At 55.5% G+C, this 21,350-nt stretch overlaps 1 protein-coding gene across 5 annotated transcripts in view; it reads right to left on the bottom strand.

Annotated features, from left to right (window-relative positions):
- Window positions 1-21,107, bottom strand: part of TNRC18 (trinucleotide repeat containing 18) — a 54,694-nt gene extending 33,587 nt beyond the window's left edge. For all 5 annotated transcript variants that reach the window (XM_054271325.1, XM_054271326.1, XM_054271327.1 and 2 more), the window contains exons 1-3: window positions 20,852-21,107; window positions 4,422-4,547; window positions 2,220-4,031 (exon numbers count right to left, since the gene is read on the bottom strand). In XM_054271325.1, coding sequence (XP_054127300.1) covers window positions 2,220-4,031; window positions 4,422-4,547; window positions 20,852-21,053 — 2,140 coding nt within the window. In that variant the 5' untranslated portion in view covers window positions 21,054-21,107. The remainder of the gene's footprint in view (window positions 1-2,219; window positions 4,032-4,421; window positions 4,548-20,851) is intronic.
- Between the last annotated feature and the right edge of the window lie 243 nt (window positions 21,108-21,350).

Raw genomic sequence — 21,350 nt, forward strand, 5'->3', positions numbered from 1 at the left:
GGCCACCCTTCCCTTTATCCACAATCTTCAGTCCAGCTGCCTGATTTTAAGCTTGCTTTTCCCCAGTTTTCTTCCTTAGCTTCTTTCTTGCATGCTCATTTTTCACACAATTCCCTGCTGCCCCTCTCTGCACCATGCTTTGGTGATACAATCCACTGCTAAATCCCAGCCCTGCTTGCAGAAAGCACTCAGCCTCACAGGACTGCACCCCAGCAGCCCTTCCCAGGGTCCTCACTCTCCTGTCTGGATATGGTTTGGCACATGGGAAAACATCTCGGAACATCAAGTCCATCCTGCTGACAGGCAGTCTTTCCAAGGAGAGCTCTAGTGTGTATTTCCACAAACCTGGACAGCCCATGGGCTTTTTGCTGTCAAGTCTCCAATTCCCTCAGCTTTTACTGTCAGAAGGAATCCAGGAAAAAGACAACATCTCTCCCAGCTCCTTTCCCCAAGGCTCCTTCCACGGGCTCCATGCAGAAAACAAAGATGCTTTAAAACCTGGCACACAGCTCTGCCTCCCAAAGGACTCTCCAGGGTCACCACATCTCCCTCACAGCCCGCCAGGACACCACGTGCAGCCCAGCCAGCCCCAGCCAGCCCCTCCCTGACTCACTGAATGATGCCCCACACAGCCTCTGCTGCTCACTTTTACTCCCCAACCTCCACAGCACGGGGGCTCACAAATCCCTCTGGAGCCCAAACATCTTCCACTGCCTTTCTGCCAGCATTCCCTTTCTACACCCTGTCCCAAGTTTTTCCCCTTTGGAGCCTCTTTTCCTATTTCTTTCCCCTAATCAATGCCCAGCTGTCTCTTTGGTGTCAGCAACATGGAGCAATTCCTTGGAGAGCTCAAAGCCTCCCTTCCTTCCTTGGCAGAAGGTGAGTACATCCCCTCCCCCAGCCTTTCATTAGAAACACATTATTTTGTTATTTTATCATCGCTCCTCCCTCTCCCATCCACACCCCTTGTGCTCCTTTATTTCTAGACGAGTTTATCATCTTTTTTCCACCGCCCCCATCCAAACACAAACACGGCAGGACCTCTAATTCCTGCCCATCCTCCATCCCACCAACAGGACAGTCCCTTTTCTGGACAGAACGATGATTGTCCAGACAGTGAATGATCATTCTGTCTATATATATGAACATGACGCACGGACTGCATAGAAAAATTCAATCAGTTATGCATGGAGGAAAGGCTTAGGTCCGTTCCCTTGACAACCAATGCCCGGTACTAAATACTTGCATTTTACTTGCCAAATACTACAGATTAGCCAACTAAAGCCTGCTTTCTCCTTCTTAAAAGGTCTAAACATTCAAGCACCGTCCACTCAGCGCAAGCAAGCTAATGTTATTAGACGAACATCTCCTGGCACACAAAGGGGGGGCAGCATTTGGGGGGCGAGAGGAGGAGAAAAGCAGTCTTGTTTTCTGTCTGAAAGCCAACTGCATCACTTAGCAACGAGCCCAGAGGCCTGCCAGAATTCAACCCTTGTTTGCAGCCTTTTAGTTCGGCTCAGTAAATTACATTTAACGCAAGCTGGGAGCGTCTGGGACGACTGAACGGCTGAACAAACAGCTCCCTGTGCTGCCCACGAGCTCCTCGGCCAGCTCCCGGCTGTGGGGAGGGCTCTGGGAGGCGATGGGAATGGGGAGAGGGGCTGCTGCCCCTGAGGGAAACTGCTTTTTGCCACTCAAGTTTGGGAGAGGGGGGCAAAGGCAGAAAAATGGGGAAGGCAAGGGATAAAACTGGAAAGCCGAGCATTGCTCACCACTTTGGCATCGCTCCTTGGCACAGCAGAGCCCCGTGCCAGGCAGCCCCCGGGTGTTATCTTGCTATACAAGTCAAGCAGAGGACCAAAATCTCTCTGGTGCTATCCCCCTCCTGCCAGCACCACGGCTTAAATCAAAATCACGAGATTACAACACCAGCACAAAGGTGGTTCGAGAGGTTTCTCTGTCACTCCCTCTGCTAATGGACCAAAGAGAGCAGGGTTGTCCTCAAAGGGGATGGAAGAGGGGACAGGGGACTGACTGCCTCTTGCACAGGGGGTTTTGCTTCCCACTGTGGTTAACAACACGTCCTTGGCTGGCAAGGGAGGGAAACACAGCTGAAGATGCCAAACTCAGTTCATGGCACGCAGCCTGCACTGGGTGGCTGCTCTTCCCAGGGAACAGATCCTCCAGGGAAGCCCTGAGACAAGCCCTGGGGAACCTACCTTTGATGCTGCTGAGAGACAGCGAGCGGTCCCGGTCTGCCAAGCTGGGCCCCAGTTTGCTGCTGCTGCTGCTGCTGCTGCTGCTGTTGTCCTTCTGCCGGGCCACGGCCACGGCAATGCCCACAGGCAAGTGCCTCACCTCCACCTCGCCCTGGGAGCCGATGCTCTCCCGGCCGAAGGATTTGGCACTCTCAGGTCTCTCAGGGTCCCTCTTCAGCTGCTTCGCAGGCTGCTGCAGCAGCAGCTGCTGCACCTTGGAGGCTCCCAGCTGCGCAGAGTCCAACTTCACGTTGCCCAAACCCCCGAAGGGGCTCTTCTTGCCGCAGCCCTGCCGGGACGCCGTCTCCTTGGCAAAGCTGCCGCTGTACTTGATGAGGCTCTGCATGGCCGAGCCCTCGCCGTGCGAGGCGGGGTGCAGCACGTCGGCGGCGCCCCGCGAGCCCACCACCGAGGAGCGCGGCAAACCGCTGGGGTCAAGGTAGACCTTCTTGGCTTCCTCCTCCACCCGGCTAACGTGGTTGTGCTGCGCGGCCAGCACCGCCATCTGCGTGGTGGCAAAGTTGCCCATCTCGAAGGGCTTCCACTTCTGCTCGGGCGGTTTCAGCTGACCGTGGTCCAGGTGCTGCCGGGAAGAGTCCAAAGTGCCATAGACCTTTGCTGCTTCTTTGGAGCTGGATCGCTGGAAGCGCTCCCGCTCGCAGGGGCGATGCTCGGCCTCCGGACTCGGCTTCAGCAAATCCTTGGAGGCCAGGAACTCCCTGCTCTCCGGAGAGCCCAGCCCCGGCCGGTTGAGGAAGGGCTCTGACGTGACCTGTCTCTTCAGAGCCATGGAGGTCGTCCTGATCACCGAACCCTTCTCTCTCAGAACCTCCATCCTTTTGGCATCACTGTGACAAGAAAAGTCCTGGGACAAGAGTGTGCGGGAGGCATCTGCAAGGCACCGCTCCGTGGGTGACTGCAGGACCCCCACCTTGCCAAGGTCCTTGTCCTTCCCCTTGTTGTCACGGGCCTGGGAGGCGATTTGGATGGGCCCGCTCCTCTCGTCGTAGGCTTCGACCGAAGGCACAAAGGTGGGGGCGATTACTTTGTGCTCCCTCCCCAGCTCCTTGGCCGGTGGGAAGATGGTGTACATGCTGGAATGGACGGGCTGCGGAGGGAATGTTGCGGCTGGCGTCATCTTCCCCGTCTGCGAGGGGTGTGGGGATGGACAGCTACAGGAGATGTGCAAAGCGCCCACGGAGGGCAGGAGGGGCTCCCCCCGCTTCAGCCGCTCCGCGTGGGCGTGCGCAGAAGGCCTCATGTTCTCGTCGTGCCGAGCGGGGTCCTTGGCACAGCGGTCCTGCTCGGCTCCCAGGACCTTCAGCATGGGGTCCCCGCCGCCGTTGCAGTTGCTGAGGGAAGAGCTCTGCAGCGGGTTCTTGGACTTGGGTTCCCCGCCGCTTGCGCCCCGGTTTGGCATGTGCTCAGCCAGGAACGGCGAGAGGCGCTCGCCGACCTTCGCCGCCTTCTCCACCACGCTCACTTTCCGGTCGCTGTCGGGCTTGGTGTCCTGTGTGAGGTCCACCACACTGCGGGGTCGGGGCTCCTCCTTGGGCTTGCTCTCCTTCTTGGCAAAGGGCAGGGGCAGATCGCTCCGGCACGCCCGCTCCTTCCCACCGGGGTCTTTCAGGCCTTCTTTCGAGCTCTTGTGCAGCTGCCCAAGGTCCTTCTCCCGGAGCAATGTGCTCGACGTGTGGCTGCCCACGGTCCTTGAGAGGGGAGGCTGCGGGTGCAAAGCGGACTGGCCTGCATGGCTGGACAGGTAGAATCCATCTGCAGAGTAAAAGAAACCAAAATTATCACAGGCTTCCAACGCCTTCACTCCTACACAGAGACAGGCAAGAGGTGGCAAACCAGGAAAGAAGGGATTTCAAGGATGTCTTAAACAAAAATGCCAAGGGCAAAGGGGACCAAGCAGGTTCCTCCATGTGGGATGTAAGACAGCCCTGTCTCATGCATACTGGGGCTTCAAGGAGGCTTCCACATCCAAAACCTTGGTACCGCTCAGCCCAGGAAACATCCCTGGCTGACCACCCAAGGCAGTTCCTGCTCTTCACCCCCAACACTCCAGCATCCAGCAGCTCCAGCAGCCAAAGAGGCCCAAAAAACAGGGTAAGGACCCTGGGGTGACCAAGGGAAGGGCACACAGGGTCCCAGACTCACCTTTCTGTGACTCAAAGAGACTGTGCTGTCCCAGCTGGGCCAGGAGTGGACTGCCGGCACTGGGAGGTTCGAGGTGGCTCAGGGGAATGTACGATGGGTAGAGACCGTTAGGCAGATGGGAAAAGCCTGCAGAAAAGGGGAAACAGAAGAGGGAAACATGTTTTATCCCGAGCAGCACGCTGCCTTGGAACGAGCCCCGCAGGAGCACAGACTGTTGCGGCTGTCGGTCCCTCGCACGCCAGGAGCGGCAGTGGCGGCGGGGACACAGGCGGTGACACACGGCCCAGGGCAGGGACCCCAGCTTGGGGATCCCCTTCAGGTACTGACCCCACACTGCAGGTCCCCCAGCTCAACCCAGGGCTCCAACTCCGCAGCAAATGGAGCATGCTGCTTCCTGAGCAGAGCCTGACACCTGAGGGCTCCGTGACCAAACCACCTGGCTGATAAGATGTTTTATCACAAGTAGAGAGACCTGTGGGTGAGGGCACACCCCCGTGTGCTTCCAGAGCCATGATAAGACCCTCTTGCCAGCATGGCTTTGCCAACATAGCTCATTCCCTCTGCAGGTGCCCAGCACTGGGTTCAGGTTTTGGGAAAACATGAGAGCATCCTCCAGAGCAGCTCACAAAAAGCAGTTTCACATATCCAAACTCAGCATCTTATCCCAGAGGAAGGCAAAACAGAGAAAGTGTGACAATCATCCAGGAGCTGATATGAAAGCAGCATATCCTCATGATGCTGCTGCCAGTGGTCTGGATGTCCTGGACACCCTCATGCAAATCGTCCTCATCAGCATTTCCGCAGTGAATACAATCACCATAATAGTGGTAATAACACACACTGTTGGCTACAGGCAGCAATTCCTCTCCAACACTGCCACCAAACGACACCCGCGCAACACTACAAACCCAGCCCTCCACCAGAATCAGCATCCAGTCCATGCCATAATTTAAAAACTGACTTAAAGCCATCAGGAGAATCTGAAGGAGCCAGTCAAGCCCTCTGCAACCCTCCTCCCCTCCCCTCAGCCCGCATTAGCAACCAACTTCCCCCAAATTCCACGATCCCACTGAAAGCAACAAGTCTGTCAAGAGTCCAGCATCCAACTGCCTCAAAACAACATCACTCCAAAACCCAAGGGGAGACGGAGAAGTTCCGTCCCCGAAGCTGCACGTGGAGCACCATCTGCGAGAGCTAGTCAATATTTCACATTATTTAGACAGCCAGGATCTCTTTGGCGTACATGTTTGCATGCCGGCATATGTGCCTCACCGCCGCGGTGCTGCGCGCAGCTCCTGGCCCGCGGCCATCACCCGACAGATCCCAGCGGCGGCACCCAACACGCCAGCCCTGCAGCAGCAGGACCAGGGGAGCTGCTGGGCCCCTGATCTTCAACTCAGAGCCCGTTTTCCCAGCAGGTAAAACCTGCTGTTAACCCTGAGCACAGCGCTGCAAAGGCGCTAAGCGGGCACGCAACATTCGAGCCTCTCCTTGGTAACCCCAAAACATTCGCAATGAAGATTTCCAAACACCTTTCCTTATTCCAGAGCTGGAGAGAGGTGGGTAGAACCCAGCTTAGCTTAGCTGTGAGCAGCTCCATTCCATGCTACGTATGCCTCGGCAGTGTCACTGTCACCGCTCCAGCAGGACTGGGCTGGCAACGAGCCAGCAACTGGAGCAGGAGCGACACATTTCCAAGGGAACACCAGTCCCATCTGGCAGAGCACATGGCTGCAGCATGGCAAAGCCCCTGGAGCGCCCCATGCCATAGCAGCCCAGAGGCTCTGGCCACAGACATCCCCACGTGAGCCCCTTCTCCCAGCCAGGCATCAATCCCAGCTGCTCCAGCAGGAGGAAACACCACCACAGGGAACACAGCGAGACACATCCCATGCTGCAGACACCACTGTGCACAGATGCCCATGGCATGTCCCCACTTGCATGTGCTGCAAGGACAGGAAGCCACCTGCAGGGCTCCAGGGAAGGGACACACTCCTGGGCTGCCATCAGGCACAGGGACACCTGCACAGAGATTAAGTTACTGATACTCAAAGAGGCATTTTGATACCAGTTACATCCCTGGTCCTATGAGGGCATCTCCCTGCCTTCGGCATCATATCCTGCCCAGGCTCAGTCCCAGCCCCAAGCGTTCTGAGGCTTCCTCCCCAGTCAGCATCATCCCATCCTGCTACAGTGACCCAGCCTCAGCTCAGGGCTGCAGAAGCAGGGGGAGAATACGAAGAGTCCAAGCTGGGGACAGGTTCAGATGGACAGGTTGGGAAGCTAGCAGGGCAGTGTCACCATGCCAGCTGGGAAACAGCAGCAGAACTGAGCTGATGCCACCAGCCAATGCCAAAGCCACCTCACACCTGGCAGCTCTTCCCAGTAATTTCCAGAAGCCCACAGCTGCTGCTCCTTGGAGAGGCGTAAGCCCAGCATAGAAGCTCAAAGCACATTCCAAAGCTCTGCAGGTGGAGAAACTGAGGCACAGGCAGGTGCAATGACTTGGGGCACCATGCAGCTGACCAGCAGCAAAACCAGAGAACCACTCAAACTCCAGCCTCGGGTCTACCAGCGACACTGTTTTTCCCCTTGCAAAGTGCCTGAAGAAGCTGCACAGGCTGTATTTACCTGGCTTCTTCCCTGCCAGGAACCAGAGCTGGAGTAGGGAGGAGAAATCCGAACCACAGCTTTCCTGGGGATGAACCCAATGCAAATCCAACCTCGAGGCACTGCCAGAACATCCCTTCCCCTGCAGAGCCCTCCAGCAGCCACGCTGACAGGCTGCTGGCGTACGCCTCACACAGAGCCCAGAACCTGCTGCCCCAGTGCCCTGGGCAGGGCCTGGAGGTGAAGCTGCTCCTCCATGCGCTGAGGAGCTGCGCTCGCAGGAGGCGGCCGCGGGTGAGCCGCTGCCTCCTTGGATCTCCGTGCCAGAAAGCGATGCCAAGGGGAGAAATTCTACCGCAGTGAGCAACGCACAGCTCACCCCAACCATGGGCATCTGCCAGGAGAAAGGGAGGGGAAAAGGGGAAACCACAACCATCTCCATCTGCCTGGGGCCAGAGTGTTTGCTGAAGCAGCACAAGATCCGCTTCGCCCAGGGACACGGCGACAGGTCTCGGCAGGCTGAGCCACGCTCCTCCAGCCGAGTGCTTGCCCAGAGGCGGTCTGGCACCACAGCACAGGCAGGGAGGTGCGAGCTGGCAGCACTGCCAAGCCCAGACTGGCTGTGCCCCCCCTTCCCTGCCAAGTTACACCACGCCAAACACACACGTGTGCCCATTAGCTCGGCCTCTGACCGCCTGGGAAAGGCACCACCAGAACTTATGTCATGCCAGCAGGGACACACAGGATCCAAATCAGCCCAGCTCTGGGGGTAAAAGGGTTCAGGGCACGGAGATGGTCCCTCAATCCACTTTATCCCTATAGCCAGCAGCCAAAATGCAACCCTGTGATGCTCCAGTTGCTGCAGTGGATGAGCACACCTGTCCTCCTCCCTTCCAGCTCCAAGATTATAAAACATATCTGTTTTGCACAATTGAGACATAAATCACTAAGGGCTGTTATTAGAGGAACTTGGCGGGTGCAGATGTGTCAGCCCACTTGCAAACATCTTCTTCATCTTTGCTCAGCTCTCTGAAACGGCAGCACGGGTTCGGGGGAAGAGGTACGGCCTCGGGTGAGTCACCACCGAGAGGGGATGTGACCGATGGGGAGATGAGATAGCAGCGACCGCACAAACCGCACACCAAACGTCTGGAGGATGGAGGTCACGCTGGGGGGAGTGGGAGGGAAACAGACCCCACGTGCTCAGCCCGCTCGGGGCTGCCAAAGGTCCCTGTGAGGAGGGAGCTGACAGAAAGCACCGCCAGGCAGAGCTGGGGGAAGCAGGCGGGCTGCTACTGGTCACCAGGAGTTTTAAACCTGTGGGGCTTTCTCCAACTTGGCCCCTCACACTTCAAGCCTAAAATTCAGTCCCAGCTGGACAAGTCAGTCAAGCCTGGGTTGTGAAAGAGCCAGACAAGAGCAGGGCATGCTGGAAGCAACATGCTGGAACTGAACGTATCTCCCCCATGGACATAGCTGCGGCCAATGAGCCAGGCTACACGCCTGAGGTGACACGGGTGTGTGCCAGCACTGGGAAAGCTGCTCCACCCCTCCTCAGCTGTAGGCACCTTCAGCATCCCCACTTGCTGCCAACATGCTACAGAGGGGACAACTCACTTGGACACCCATGAAGGGTGAAGAGCAGCAAGTGGGAGCAACACAGAGACACCATTCAATGGGGAATTCACTCTCCCAGTCTGGTTCCATGTTTCCAACTAACCAAGAGCACACCAGAGAGAAGCAGCATCCACAAAGCCTTTGCTCATGCCTCGGGACAGCTTTCCAGGTGGAAAAGACCTTTAATCAAGCCCAGCACGGCTGGGCAATCCTGTTGGCTGGTGTGGGAGAACAGGTGGCCACATGCACTGCTGGCTGCAAAGCACACCCTGAAGCTGAGCCCTGGGCACAAGCCATCCTTGTCTGAGAAGCCACAGCCCTGGCACCGGAAGACCAGTAGCCTCCAGCACCCCGGGAGAAGTGAAGTAATTCTCCCCCATCAGCCCCATCTGCCCGTTATACATTTCTGCCACTTATGAAATATTTCCAACCGCCAGCATCTCTCCCCATGCTCCCTGGGCCATGATGGATGAACACATTGCCAGGACTCAGGCTGGTACCACACAGTGCTCTGCAAGGGGCTACGACCACAGAAGAGCCTGAGCTACAAAGCCCGACCCCTTAGACTCTCCAATATGAGCCCAGCAGGGCTGGGAAACACATCAGCAAGAATTTGGGTTTATTTCCATGGGATGTTTTGAAGTCTGGGCACTCAGGGGAGATTTGCAGCCCAGCTGCAGCCAGTTCTCAGCGGGCTGCTGGGCACGGCACAGAGCAGGAGCTGCAGCCGCCCTTGGCCAGGAACACAATCACCTCTTCCCCAGTCCGGCCCGCAGAGCCTCACAGGCAGCCAACTGGGACAACAGTGCACGCCACAAACAGCTGGATAAATGCTTACGTCCCCCCCGGCAGGCAGGGAGGGAGGGAGGAAAGCAGGGAAGGTCCAAGCACACTGAGTTCCTTCCCACCACCAGCAGGACAGACACCACACAGCTGCCTGTGCTTACCACCATCGGTGCATCCCTTATCCTCTCCCTGCAGAAGCAGCAGATTCCCAGGGAAGACCTTCCGGGCTCCCCCTGCAGCAGCACACACCTCCCCATCTCTGCCCCGCGCAGCCCGGTGAGGCACAGCCTCAGCCATTCCTCATGCACACATTTATGGCTGCAAACAGCTGCGAGGCGGAGTGCTGACAGTGTAAATCCTTGCCACCTCCTCCCCTGCCTGCCGGGGCAGCTCCAGTGACACCCGAGGCACCGGAGCCGCTTTGACTCCGTGCCATGCACGAGACACCAGCGATACGAGCCCCCGAACATGCCGGGCTGAAACCAAAGCTCCCGGATCAGATGTGCCTGGAACTCCAGCGGTGGCTGGTCCCTATCCCTGTCCCCAGCAGCCACAAGCTGCTGTCATAACCCACCACTCTCCACGCCAAAAACCGCCCCAAAATCCATATTTACACCCCATGCCACGGGACTGGCAGTAGCTTCAAAGCCCTAATTTACAGCCTCAATTCTCTGCATCCCCTGAAAGACTTCGATCCCATCCCCGGGATCCAGAACAGCCAGGGCAATTTAACTCCCCATTTAATCTTCTAAGGGCCCTGGTGTGCTCCGAGACAGCATCCTCCAGTGGGGGGTCCGCACTCCCAGACTCTGCTGGCTTGAACAGCGCCGCGCCGCTTTCCTTCAGCTGCAAAAATCACTACCTTAAAAGCCAAGGCGAATTCTCCCTCCAGCTCAGCACAGCTCTCTCTATTGTTTCTTTTAATTTTATTTTATTCCACGTGGGAATCTGTGTCCAGGCTGCTTTATTTTTAAGTGGCTCTTGCTCAATATTTACTATCGCTCGCAGCTGCGTCAGCGCAGGAACGCTGCGCGCCCGCGCCAGCTTTCCGACCAGCCCTCCCGCAGCCATTCCCCCCGTGCCTGTGCCATGCCATGATTTTCACTCCCATGGTGAATCACCAGCCCCCCACAGCCACAGGACACTGAAGGGCAGGGTGTCAGCACAGGGCAGGAGAGGGTTTCCTGCTTCCATGGAAATAAATAACATCAGGATGAGCTCTGCCGCCCACCTCCTCACCCAGGAGCTGGAACAGCCCCAAGAGCCTGGAGATGGCAGAGGAGGAGAAAATGGGAAGTGGCTCAAGGGACTGGTTCTGCCCCAATGTCCTGGAGACTTAAGTTTCCACCATGCAACCAACTAAAGGCGATCCAAGGTATGCCAATGCCTCAGGAAAAGGACACCAACAGGACACTCTGAAGATGCCCTAAAAGGTCACCCACCAGCTCCCCATTAACAGCATCTCCATGGGGAGGACAGCAAGAAGCCACCCAGGTGGGGACACAAATCACTCTGGCAAAGTGAAGGTGGCCTTTCCTTGAAGGTGGCCAAGATGGAAACCATCCCAGTGGGATTCTTGGCACGATGTGCAGCCAGTCCACTGAGCCTGAAACACGGGGTCTGGGAAGCAGCGATCTGGTCCCACGCTAATCCTGACACTCAAACCAGTGTCAATAATCCTGGGTCACTGCCAGCTGCTACAGAAGCCTCTCCCACATGCCCCCAGCCTGAAATCCCCCACCACGTCGGATGTCTCTCCTTTTCCACTGGCATAATTAAACCTGACACCCCAACAGGGGTCCACCAAAACCTCCAGGCTCTCACCACACAACCACACAGCTCTCCTTAAACAGTAAGGAGTGACACCATGGAGTCTTCAGCAGCACATTTACTAAAATGCTGTATGGAAATTGAAAAAATAATAATTTTAACTCTCAAACTGATTAGCAGAATCCTCAGGAATGCAGAACCTGGCTGCTAGATTGCAGCCTCGCCTTTCTTCTGATTTTCTAGGACAGCATGAAAATGCCTTTGCTCTGGTTCATCCTTCATCATGTTGAAGATTCTTTACCCACTGGCGTCCAGCACAGAGGTCCCAAGGCTGTCTTTGCTCCTGGCACTGAATGCACACTTTTAGTACAGGTGCTCCCCCTCCTTCCTAAGCACAGAAACTTAACCCACCCCATTTTTAAAATCTTATTTTTTTTTAAATCACCCAAAGTCAGTGCAGAAGATGATACAAACAAGTGAGCCCCCCTCCCTGAGCCCTGCCCGCATATTTAACCAGGCACCACCCACGCACTGTCCGTGCCTTCATTAGAAAAGAGCTCGTTACCTTCCCTGCCAGAGCCAGGAGAGCTTCAGGAGCTCGGTGGGGGAGGTTATTGTGGGATGGCACCAGTGCTGGTCCCCACATCACCTGCGCCGAGTGCCTGCCAGCAGCAATTAAATCAGCCTTCAAAGAGAGATCCCAGCTTTCCCAGCACCATTAGCAGTGCCCTGGAGGGAACATGGTCTATTTTCAGCCACAATGACTTAAGATCAGGTCACTAGCAGGTTAAATGGGACTGTGCAGCATCATCTCCCTGCCCTCCCATTGAGAAATTAAACTCGGCTGTGTGATGGGCAGCACCAGCCCTGGACACACACCAGGTGCCCATGGAAAGGTAAATGCCACCTGCCTGCTCCTCTCCTCTGCTCTCTATCACTGGCCATGGACACCCACTGCCCTGGCTGCCTTACCTCTGCGTGGGGTGGTGAGAGAGGGCTCACAGCAGGATCACCCCTGGGTTCCTCCCTGCCTGTCCTCCTGTCCAGCACAGTGACAGCTCACAGCCAGAACGGTCCCACCACACCCAAGGTCAGGAGTGCTGGAAGGAGCCTCAGCACCCCTCATCCTGCAAACCCAGGCCTGCACAGTGCCAGGCCAGTGCTGCCCATCTCACCCCTTCCTCCCCATGGTCCTCCCCAAGCTGGGGACTGCCCCAGGCCACCAGTTCCACCAGGGTTTCACCAGAGCCACCAGAGAGGTGGCATCTCCCCACAGCAGCTCCATCTGCTCCGCCGGTGGATCCAGCACCGAAACCCAACCAGCCACCCCACCACGAACATCTGGCGGGGAGGTGGCAGCTGGATGTGGGTTTGTTTTGCCTCCCAGGCTCCTGCCAGGCGCAGTCAGCACGAGCGGGGATGACTCAAAGCCCGGGAGACGCAGCCTCCGCCACTGCTTATTTTAAACCCTCCCGTCTGCAAAGTGGCTGCTGCGGCTCGGCACCTCTCGGGGTGCTTGGCAAAGGGGGTGGCACTGCAAGGCAAAACTGAGGTACAGCCCCACGAGCAGAGCTGGGCACCACCACACCACCACTGCCTGTGTGCTCAGCAGTCACTGAGCCCAACACTGGGGGCAAGAGCAAGAGGGGATCAGCTCTGAGAAACAGCCCAGGGTGCAGCAAGGACATTGCCGATGACCCAAACGAATTCGTCAGCTTTGGCTTCATGATTCCCCTTGGATACAGCATAGCCAGGACACAGTGAGTGCAAGGTGAAGCTGGATGCTCCCAGATCAGCATGTGCTGCTCTGTGTGCCACAGGAGTGAATGCATCCCTCTCCCAAAGCCCAGCACTTACTTAAACAGCATCTGCAGGGACTGAAACCACCCTGGGAAAAATTCAGTGATGGCCTGCAGGTATTTGGGAGTGGAAGAAAGGGATCCACACACAGATCACAATCTCATAACAATCTTTTCCTTAAGAAACCAGGCTCAAAATCTCAGCCAAGTCTCTCCTCTTGACCCCACACTCAGCTTTTTCCCTTCCAGATGCTCCTGCCCTTTCCACACTCTCTTGAACATCATCCCACACCACCTTTTCTGCACCAAAAAACCACTGAACCACGAAGCAAAGGTATATCTGTGGCCAGCAAATGCCCACGACCCCACACCTCCCCACTGCTGATAATGGGAGATAAATGCATGGGCAAATATGGCACTGTGCTTTAATTCCGGATGAATTATGCAAATCCGTATTCAAATTGAAGTGAAGCCCTTGGGCCCTTGACAAATTGCCAAGCTGGCCCCGATGACACCAGGCAGGGACAGCCAGCCCTCCATCAGGTGAGGCACCACATGGGTGCACTATATATGCACATACACACACATGTATGTGCAACTAGGGAGACCAAGGAGTACCAGCAAAAATGGTTCAAGAGTGACTTTTGCACTTCTGCCTCCTCCCAGCTGCGTTTAGTGTATCCAAAGAAGGCCACCAAGCTTTTGTGTCCTCCACAAGATGGAAGCAGCTTGGGATGATGGTGAGATTCAAAGCAGGACATAGATAAAATCCACCACATCCAGGGGACAGGAGGGGAAAGCCTGAAACACTTGTGCCAATATGAATGGCGAGGAAAGGAAGATGTGTCCACAAAATAGTCACAGAGAGGGCTCATCTGATGAAAGCAGGAATTTCCGATCCCACACAAACCCCGAACATCTATTAAAAGTAGCAGAAGAATTACTGCTTTGTGTCACTAATCTCATTAGGGAGAAAGCCCTGCTGCAGCGCCGGGATTGCAGAGGGAAGCCCCGGCACACTCCGGGAGCCTGGCACGGAGTGCCCTGCCCATCCGAGCGGAGCCGGGCTCCACGGCACCTGGCAAGGCGCCTGCACCTTCCTCACTCACCCGCCCGCACCTCTCCTCGCTGGAGCCCTGTCTGCTCGGCTCGTGTGTGACACGGCGTGTGGGATGTCCCCACGCCCAGCAGACCAGGACACAAACACCGGGATGACACACAGTGCCTGCCGATAACACGGGAGCTGCCTCATCCACAGCAGCACACAGCCCAATCCCTCCAAAACCCTTCCTCCCCAGCACAACGGCCACTGCCGTTAATATTTTTAATATTTTTAATTAAAAGCAATTAAAAATGTGTTAAAAGCATATTCAAGTCACGGGGAATTGTACTGAGAAGGGATGGGGGCATGAAGGGGATTAGGGGCAATATATCCAACTACCAAACGTAAAAAGAGCTCTTTGCTGGCAGGGATGCATCAGGATAAGATGGATGGAGGCAGAAGAAGGAGCAACCTTGCAGAAGTTGCCGGGGATACAGCTCCAGAAAGACAGAGCTGAGTGCCTTAAAATTTCTGTTATTCCTCTAAAAAGACATAATCCCTCCTGAATATTGCTCCTTCCCTTGCTCCAAGCCCACCATGTTTGGCTTGCCTGCCTGCATCCAGCTCCCTCAAAATGGCTCTTTGGCCACTGCTACGCCGGCAATAAAATTTATTCCCAAGGTCACTTCAATCCTTTTGCCACTATTTCAATCTGGCTGGATTTAAACAAAACCCAGCCTCAGACATACTGAACCCCCCCCTCTCTGCCCCTCCTTTCTGCCCATCACTTCCCTGATTTAGCGCTGCCAAACTCTCAACTACCTTTCGCTTCCCATAACCGTCAGCAGCAACAGCTGGAGAGGAAAACGGGAGCATATTGTGCACCCAGCAGCTGATCCTGGCGGCGTGGGGAGCGAGCCCAACTGTCACTGCTGCACCGGGGGCTCCTGCCACGCGTCCCCAGCCAGCACCCACCGCGGGGACCGAGCTAAAGGGGCTGGGTGGTCGCCGTCCCCCCGGTGTTGAAGAGCTGGGGAGAAGGGAATAATAAGCAAAGCAAATAAACAGCAGAGAGGGATGGTCGGTGGGTGAGTGGTGATGCCTGCGGACATCCAGCTGTGGCATCCCGGAGAGAAGCCAGCCTGAAACGCGGGGATGGGAGAAAACACGGGGAGAAGGAAACTGCCAAATCCTGGTGGTGAGGGTGAGGCAGCCACAGCAGAGCAGTCCCCTCCCAAAGTTTGGTTTTCAAAGAGCATCCCCAGCTGGAAAAGCCAGCGAGAGGCTGTGCAGCTGGACACAGCACTGCTCCCTCGCCCCGGCTCCAACAGGCAGGGAGCTCAGAGCTTAGCTCCTCCATCCTGCCTGCATTTTCAGGTTGTTCAGGGCGCAGCGTGCTCTCCGTTTCAGCAGCGAGGCTGAACAAAGCCCTCCCTTGTCCTCGGCACCTCGAGCAGGCGATGCTGGATCGCGTTACCTAACCCAGACCGACATCTCCTCGTCCCGGCACGGCAGCTTTCGTGTCAGCACATGCCAGCCTGGCCCCGATTCCCTGCACCACCTCCTGCCTGGAGCTTTAACTGGACCAGTTTAGCGCACGGTGAAAACACACGGGGCCTTGTTTGGACTCGTCGGGCGCTAACCCCAGCTCGGGGAGGTGATCCGACACCCTCGCGCCGGTCGCAGCCGCGGCCGAACCGCAAGGCGCTCACCTGGACCGCTGCCATCGTGACGTTAATTCCCATTAACAATGTTCATTTCCATATTCATCAGAAGATGGTGAAATGACGAGATGGGGGGTTATTTACTATATAATTATAAACTAATTTCAGCTTTACTCTGGGTTATCCTAGGAAGGAGATCTAAAATTTCCCTTACGAAAGCCCGGCTCTGCTAACCGCGTCTGCAGCGAGATTAATTCCCAGCGATTTCCATTTCTCCAACAGCTGTTCTGCTGGGAAAGAGCAGGAGCTTGTCCCCAACACCAGGGACCTGCCCAGTGCCCCATGCCACCCCAGGCTAGGATTTCTAGTGCCGGCTCTTCCTCCAGATCAGATTTTCTCTGGCACACCATCAGTCAGGGATGGGACCCGTGGTTTTCCAACCCTACCAAGGAGACTCTGTACTGGCAAAGGCTCTGTACTCTGCAAGGCTCGCTCCAACTGGGAGAAAGGCTGCTAGAAACCACACCAATAAATGACACCTTTAGCAGCCTTGTGTTACCAGAGGCAAGGACAGACTCCTGCCCATTCACCTGGGAAGGTGTTGGAAATCTTCACACTGCAGAGGATCCCGCAGGACCTTGCTCAGAGCAAGTTTACATCACCACACTGGCCCTTGGGCTCTTGTCCACATTCCAAGCCCAACATCCCTACCAGCTACCACTGCTTGGGATGGGCACTTCAACGGAGCATGCAGCACAGGCTGGACAGTCCTTGTCACTGCTCCTGAAGGATGGAAATGCAACTTCACAGCCCACCAGAGCCTTGGGAAAAATCACTGGGAAATCAGAGAAACACAGCTGCTCGGGGTGGGAAGCTCCCAAAAATGCACAAATCCACCACCATTTCAGCCCAGCCACTGCTCCTGCCTTGGTCACAGCCTCCGAGTTGGCCGTCAGCCCGGGGGAGCTGCAGGGACATCACTCCATGGCCGGGCACTTCCTCCACCCCCGGGGATGCCGGCTGTGAAGAGCGGCGTGTGCCGGGACCCAGCACCACATCACCGCCCAGCACCACCTCCCCGAGCCCCACCGGGGCAGGCACACTCCCTGCTCTGCCTGAAAACAGTCTCAAAAAGCATCTCGTTTCACCAGGGCCCCAAGGGAGGGGAGGCATCCTCCCAGGCAGGTCTCCGGGCTGGCCGCATTCCTCCCGGTGTTACACCGAGCCCCCGCCCCAAGGAGCCCCCTGCACCACCCCTTGGGCAGGCAGGGAGGGGGAACCACGATTTCAAGGGCCATTAAACACCGATGGTGTTTTTCTTGCAGCATCAAAACGGGACCAAAAAGAGCCGTGCCAAACCAGAGGCAAAATCCCACTGCGGGTCTGGGAGCCATCCTGCTCCGAGAAACACGGAGAAGCAGGGCATGGATCACTCCAGTGCCCAATCCATGCTATCCCAGTCTCTCTATCAGCAAAGCAAGTTTAGCATGGATGCAGCATGATGAGTGAATTGTGCTTCCACTGGCATTGCCGACAGCAAGGCCTCCTGCAAAATCTGCGGGCTCAGCAGAAGCACCATTTTGCCATTATAAGGATGGCTACAGCAGGATTTTGCTGGCACAGCAGTGCTGTCCTGGGGGATGGAAGAGTGTTTTTATTTCTTTTCCTATTCTCCTACCTGGCCCAGCTGTCTGGAAAACTTCTCCCCGGGCACAGCAGGCTTGGAAACAAGGACAGTCTCCAATCTGCCTTAAATCCCTGCATTTGAATGCATTTGCTAATGTGAAGTAGGAAAGCAGGGAAACCAAAATCTCTCCCCTCTGTCTGCCCGCTTTCCGTCCAGCCACCGCTTTGGAGCTGGATTTTTAGTCAGCCCTGCCCATAGTGGTGTGCCCCTTTGCCCGAGCACTAAAAAGTGTTTCTGAAGCGAATTTTAATGGAAGAGGCTGAGCATCCTTTTATACAAACATGGATCTCTTCCTGCAGCCCCCTCACCCAAGAAAGGATACCTCAGCACAGAGCAAAAAGCACATTTTTATTAATTACTATTAATATTATTTTAAACTCTGAGAGGTTTTTTTGGCTATGGGTGATCCTTGCTCACACACAGCCCCGCTGCTGCCTTTCAGGGACGCAGTCCCATAGCAGCCCTTCGCAATCGCGTCCGAGGGAGCCTTTTCCACCTTCCCCAAAACACGGAGCCTGCCAAGAACAACACGCTCCTCCGGGATGGAGCTGAGACCCAGACCCACAGACAGCGGCATAGGGAAGGAACAAAACTATAAACCTCCATATTCTGAGCTGCTGCAGAGCAGAGCGAGCCCTTGCTTTAATGGACTCGGCTGCCTCATTCCATCAATTGCAGCCTTTTTTTTAAGCCTTCCAGCAAGCTCCAGGCATGAAATTCCTTTGCAAACATTCCCTTTCCTCCGCTATCCCTCCACAAAGCCCATCGGGGGAGGACCCCCTGCCCTCCTCAGGGACGGGGAGACGGCGATGCCCAAGAGCACAGGGGGGACAGGGAACGGCATCCCCGGCTCAGCTCCCGCCTTGGCCTCCAGCTCACTCCTCCCTCCTTGCGCTTCCAACAAAGGGGCTTCTGTCCCTGTGTCCCCCCGGCCCGTACGGAGCAGAAATCCCCACCATGGAGCAGGAATCCCCCCGAGAGGAGCCGAGGGTCCGGGGGTCGCTGGACACAGCCCAGGCGGCGGTGCTTGGACGCTGGGGCAGAGCCCGGCTGCGGGAACGAGCAGAAGGTACGGGAAAAACAAGGAGTCGGTGCCGGCCATAACTGGATTCTCAAATATGGCCAATCGTGCTATTTTTACAGGGGCGTATTTATTTTCGGAGGACGCTGGGACGGATTCAAGAGTCTCTTTCTTCAGCCCGGTGGTATTTAAGGATCGGTTTGAACTGGCTCTATTTAAAGGCTTCGCCTCCTGCCCACTTTTCTTAACCCCTTGCACAAGCCTTTGCGTTCCACCCCTCCTAAAAACAAAACAAACCCCCAAAAAAACACAGCAACAACAACAACAAAAAAAAAAAGGCACCAAAACCACACACCAACAGCACCGCGAACGCAAACCTACAAAGGGCGTCTCGGTAGCAGGAAGCAATCATCATTTCAGGCGATATTGTTAAAGCCGTAAAAAAACAACAACAAAAAAAATATCCCTGCCTATCCCGCTGCTGTGGTTTAATGGGAGTTTCAGCTGTTAATTGTACAGATCTTTTTAATGGAGTTTAGCCTGACTGGGAATTGCCGTGACAAAGCCGAGCTTTGCGAGGATCATGCCGGGGAGCGGACGGGGAGACCGGGCACCGATGAGGTGCAGGGACAGGGGATTTCAAACAATTCCCAGAAAAAGAAAAATAATTTTAAAAATAAACTAAGAACGCAGTAAGAAAGAATTGGAGGTATCATACACCCCACTCCCTCTGTGAGGGGACTCAAATCTGAGGATTTCGCCCAGGGTGGTAGGAAAGCTCCCAGACAGCATCACGGAGCTTGGTCAGCTCGGAGAGACCAGAGCTCTGTGCCTCCCTCCTGACCTGCCTGGATTTCAGAGAAGGAAACTTTGGGAGGAGAAATAAAACTTAAAAAAAAATAAAAGAAAAAAATTACCCAATAAAAAATAAGAGCAATTTAAAAAATACCAAGAATTCAATCTCGGTTTGGCGTGAGATTGTCCAGATGAATTTTTGCAAAGATCATATTCTGCTGCAGTAGGACGCGAAGGAGAGAGGGAAAAAATAATCAGGGAAAAAAAAAAAACAAAGGAGGGAAAAAAAAAGACAAAAGGTAAGGAAAAAATAAGGTGTTTGCCCATGTGCTTGGCTTCATAGCCCCGTTCGCTTTACACCGCTCCTCTTAGCACCTGGGAAATTGGCACTGCCGCCTAGTCTAAAACTAATAAATCTTTTTCCCTCGATTCAGGCTGCTTCCTTCTCTGCAGATGTTGGCAATCAGGTTTGCAAATTTCAAAGTCATTCATCCCGGGCGGCTGGGAGAAAAGCAGGTTTATTATTGCGAAACCTGTCACCCTCCCAACGCCTAAAGTAAACTCCGAGTCACCTCTCCACACCCAGGGGAAAAAAGCGGAAAAAAAAAAATTAAAATAGAGCCAGGGAGGGAAATCAAACGGTCAGAAATCCCTTGTGTCCTCCTACAGGACCGTGGGCAGGAGAGTGCGGCAGTGTCCTCCTCCCAGCAGTGCCGGACTCTGCGATCCGCTGGGAAAGGGAGCTCGGGAAAGGGGAAAAAAATCAAAACCCTCCCAAAAACAAAAGTAATTTAAACAAATAAATAAGAAGCTGATTGTGGGGGGAAAAAATTAACTGCGTATATTTCAGGGTCTACTCTTCTATTTTTTTTTTTTTTTTATGGATATGCAGCCGTGGGGCTGCCCGAGGATGAAATGCGTCGAGAAAGGTGAAAAAATTCAAGGAGAGAGCAGTCACTGTACATTGCATGGAAGCTTTGTTAGCGGGTTTAAAAAATAAGAGTTGCGGAGAAAAAGAAAAAAAAAGAAAAGAAAAAAAAAATCAAAACCAGTGGTGCCGGCAGCGCTGCCCGGAGGCAGCGGAACCTCAGCGGGGCTCGGGCTGCACCGGGCAAGAAATCACCAAAAGAGCCCCATTTCACCCCTTTTCCCAGCCCAAGGATGGCTTTTTTGGCTGTCCGGGCAGCGCAGCCCCGTCCCTCCGCAACCCGATCTGAGCCTCTCCCAGCTTTCCCGAAAATCGGATTTATTCCCCGGATTTATTCCGCAGCCGCCGCGGCGGGGATTTTCCCCAGTGCCAACAAAACCGCACGCTGCAAGGGGGGACTTCTATCGGATAGGCGCGATTTTTCCCCCGTATTCCTCTATTTTTTACTCCATTCCCTTATTTCTCCACCATCACCCTATTTGTTTTCGCACTTCTTCCCCATTCCCCTATTATTATTTTTTTCGCCAAATCAAAACCACGCGAAGCAGAAAACACTTGGGCAAAACACGCAAAAAAGCTGCGCATAAATATATATAATTATCACGACGATATTTATATTTTGCAGGGTGGGGGGGGGGGGGGTTAAATCCCGATCCCGGGTTCGCCGCGGAGGGAAGGCAGGGAAGGCGCGGGGGTTCCGCGGAGCCTTACCCGGGTGGGAGTGCAGGCTGATGCCCGACGCGAGGAATTTTCCGGGCTGGAGGGCGGCGGGGAGCCCGGCAGCCATGGGCCCGGCGGCGGGGGCCAGGCGGCCGGTGGCTCCCAGGCGGTGGCTCTCCATGGCCAGCCCGGAGAGCAGCGGAGGGGGGCCGTGCACCGAGCGGGGGGGCCCGAAATCTCGGCCATCCATCATCCACTCGCCGGCTTCACGGAGTCTCCCGGATCGCTGTCGATGCCCGCCACCGCCTTCCCGCCCCCCCCCCCCCCGCCCCCCACCCCCCCCTTCTCCTCCTCCTCCTCCCCCAAAAAATCAGATGGTTTTCAAAAATAAGGCGTCCAAGCGTCCCATGGCGCGGTGCAGGGAGCCAGCCCCGGCGCGGCGGTCTCGGCGCTGCCTGCAAAGGAGAAAAAAAGGGGGAGGTGCGGTGAGACGACACGACCCGACACCCCCCTGCTCACAGCCACCCCCAAAAATACCCCCCCAAACCCA

The sequence above is a fragment of the Melozone crissalis genome, unplaced genomic scaffold (genome assembly GCF_028551555.1).
Source record: "Melozone crissalis strain CALT ecotype California unplaced genomic scaffold, PUWL_Pcris_2 ptg000012l_1, whole genome shotgun sequence".
Classification (NCBI taxonomy): Eukaryota; Metazoa; Chordata; class Aves; order Passeriformes; family Passerellidae; genus Melozone; species Melozone crissalis.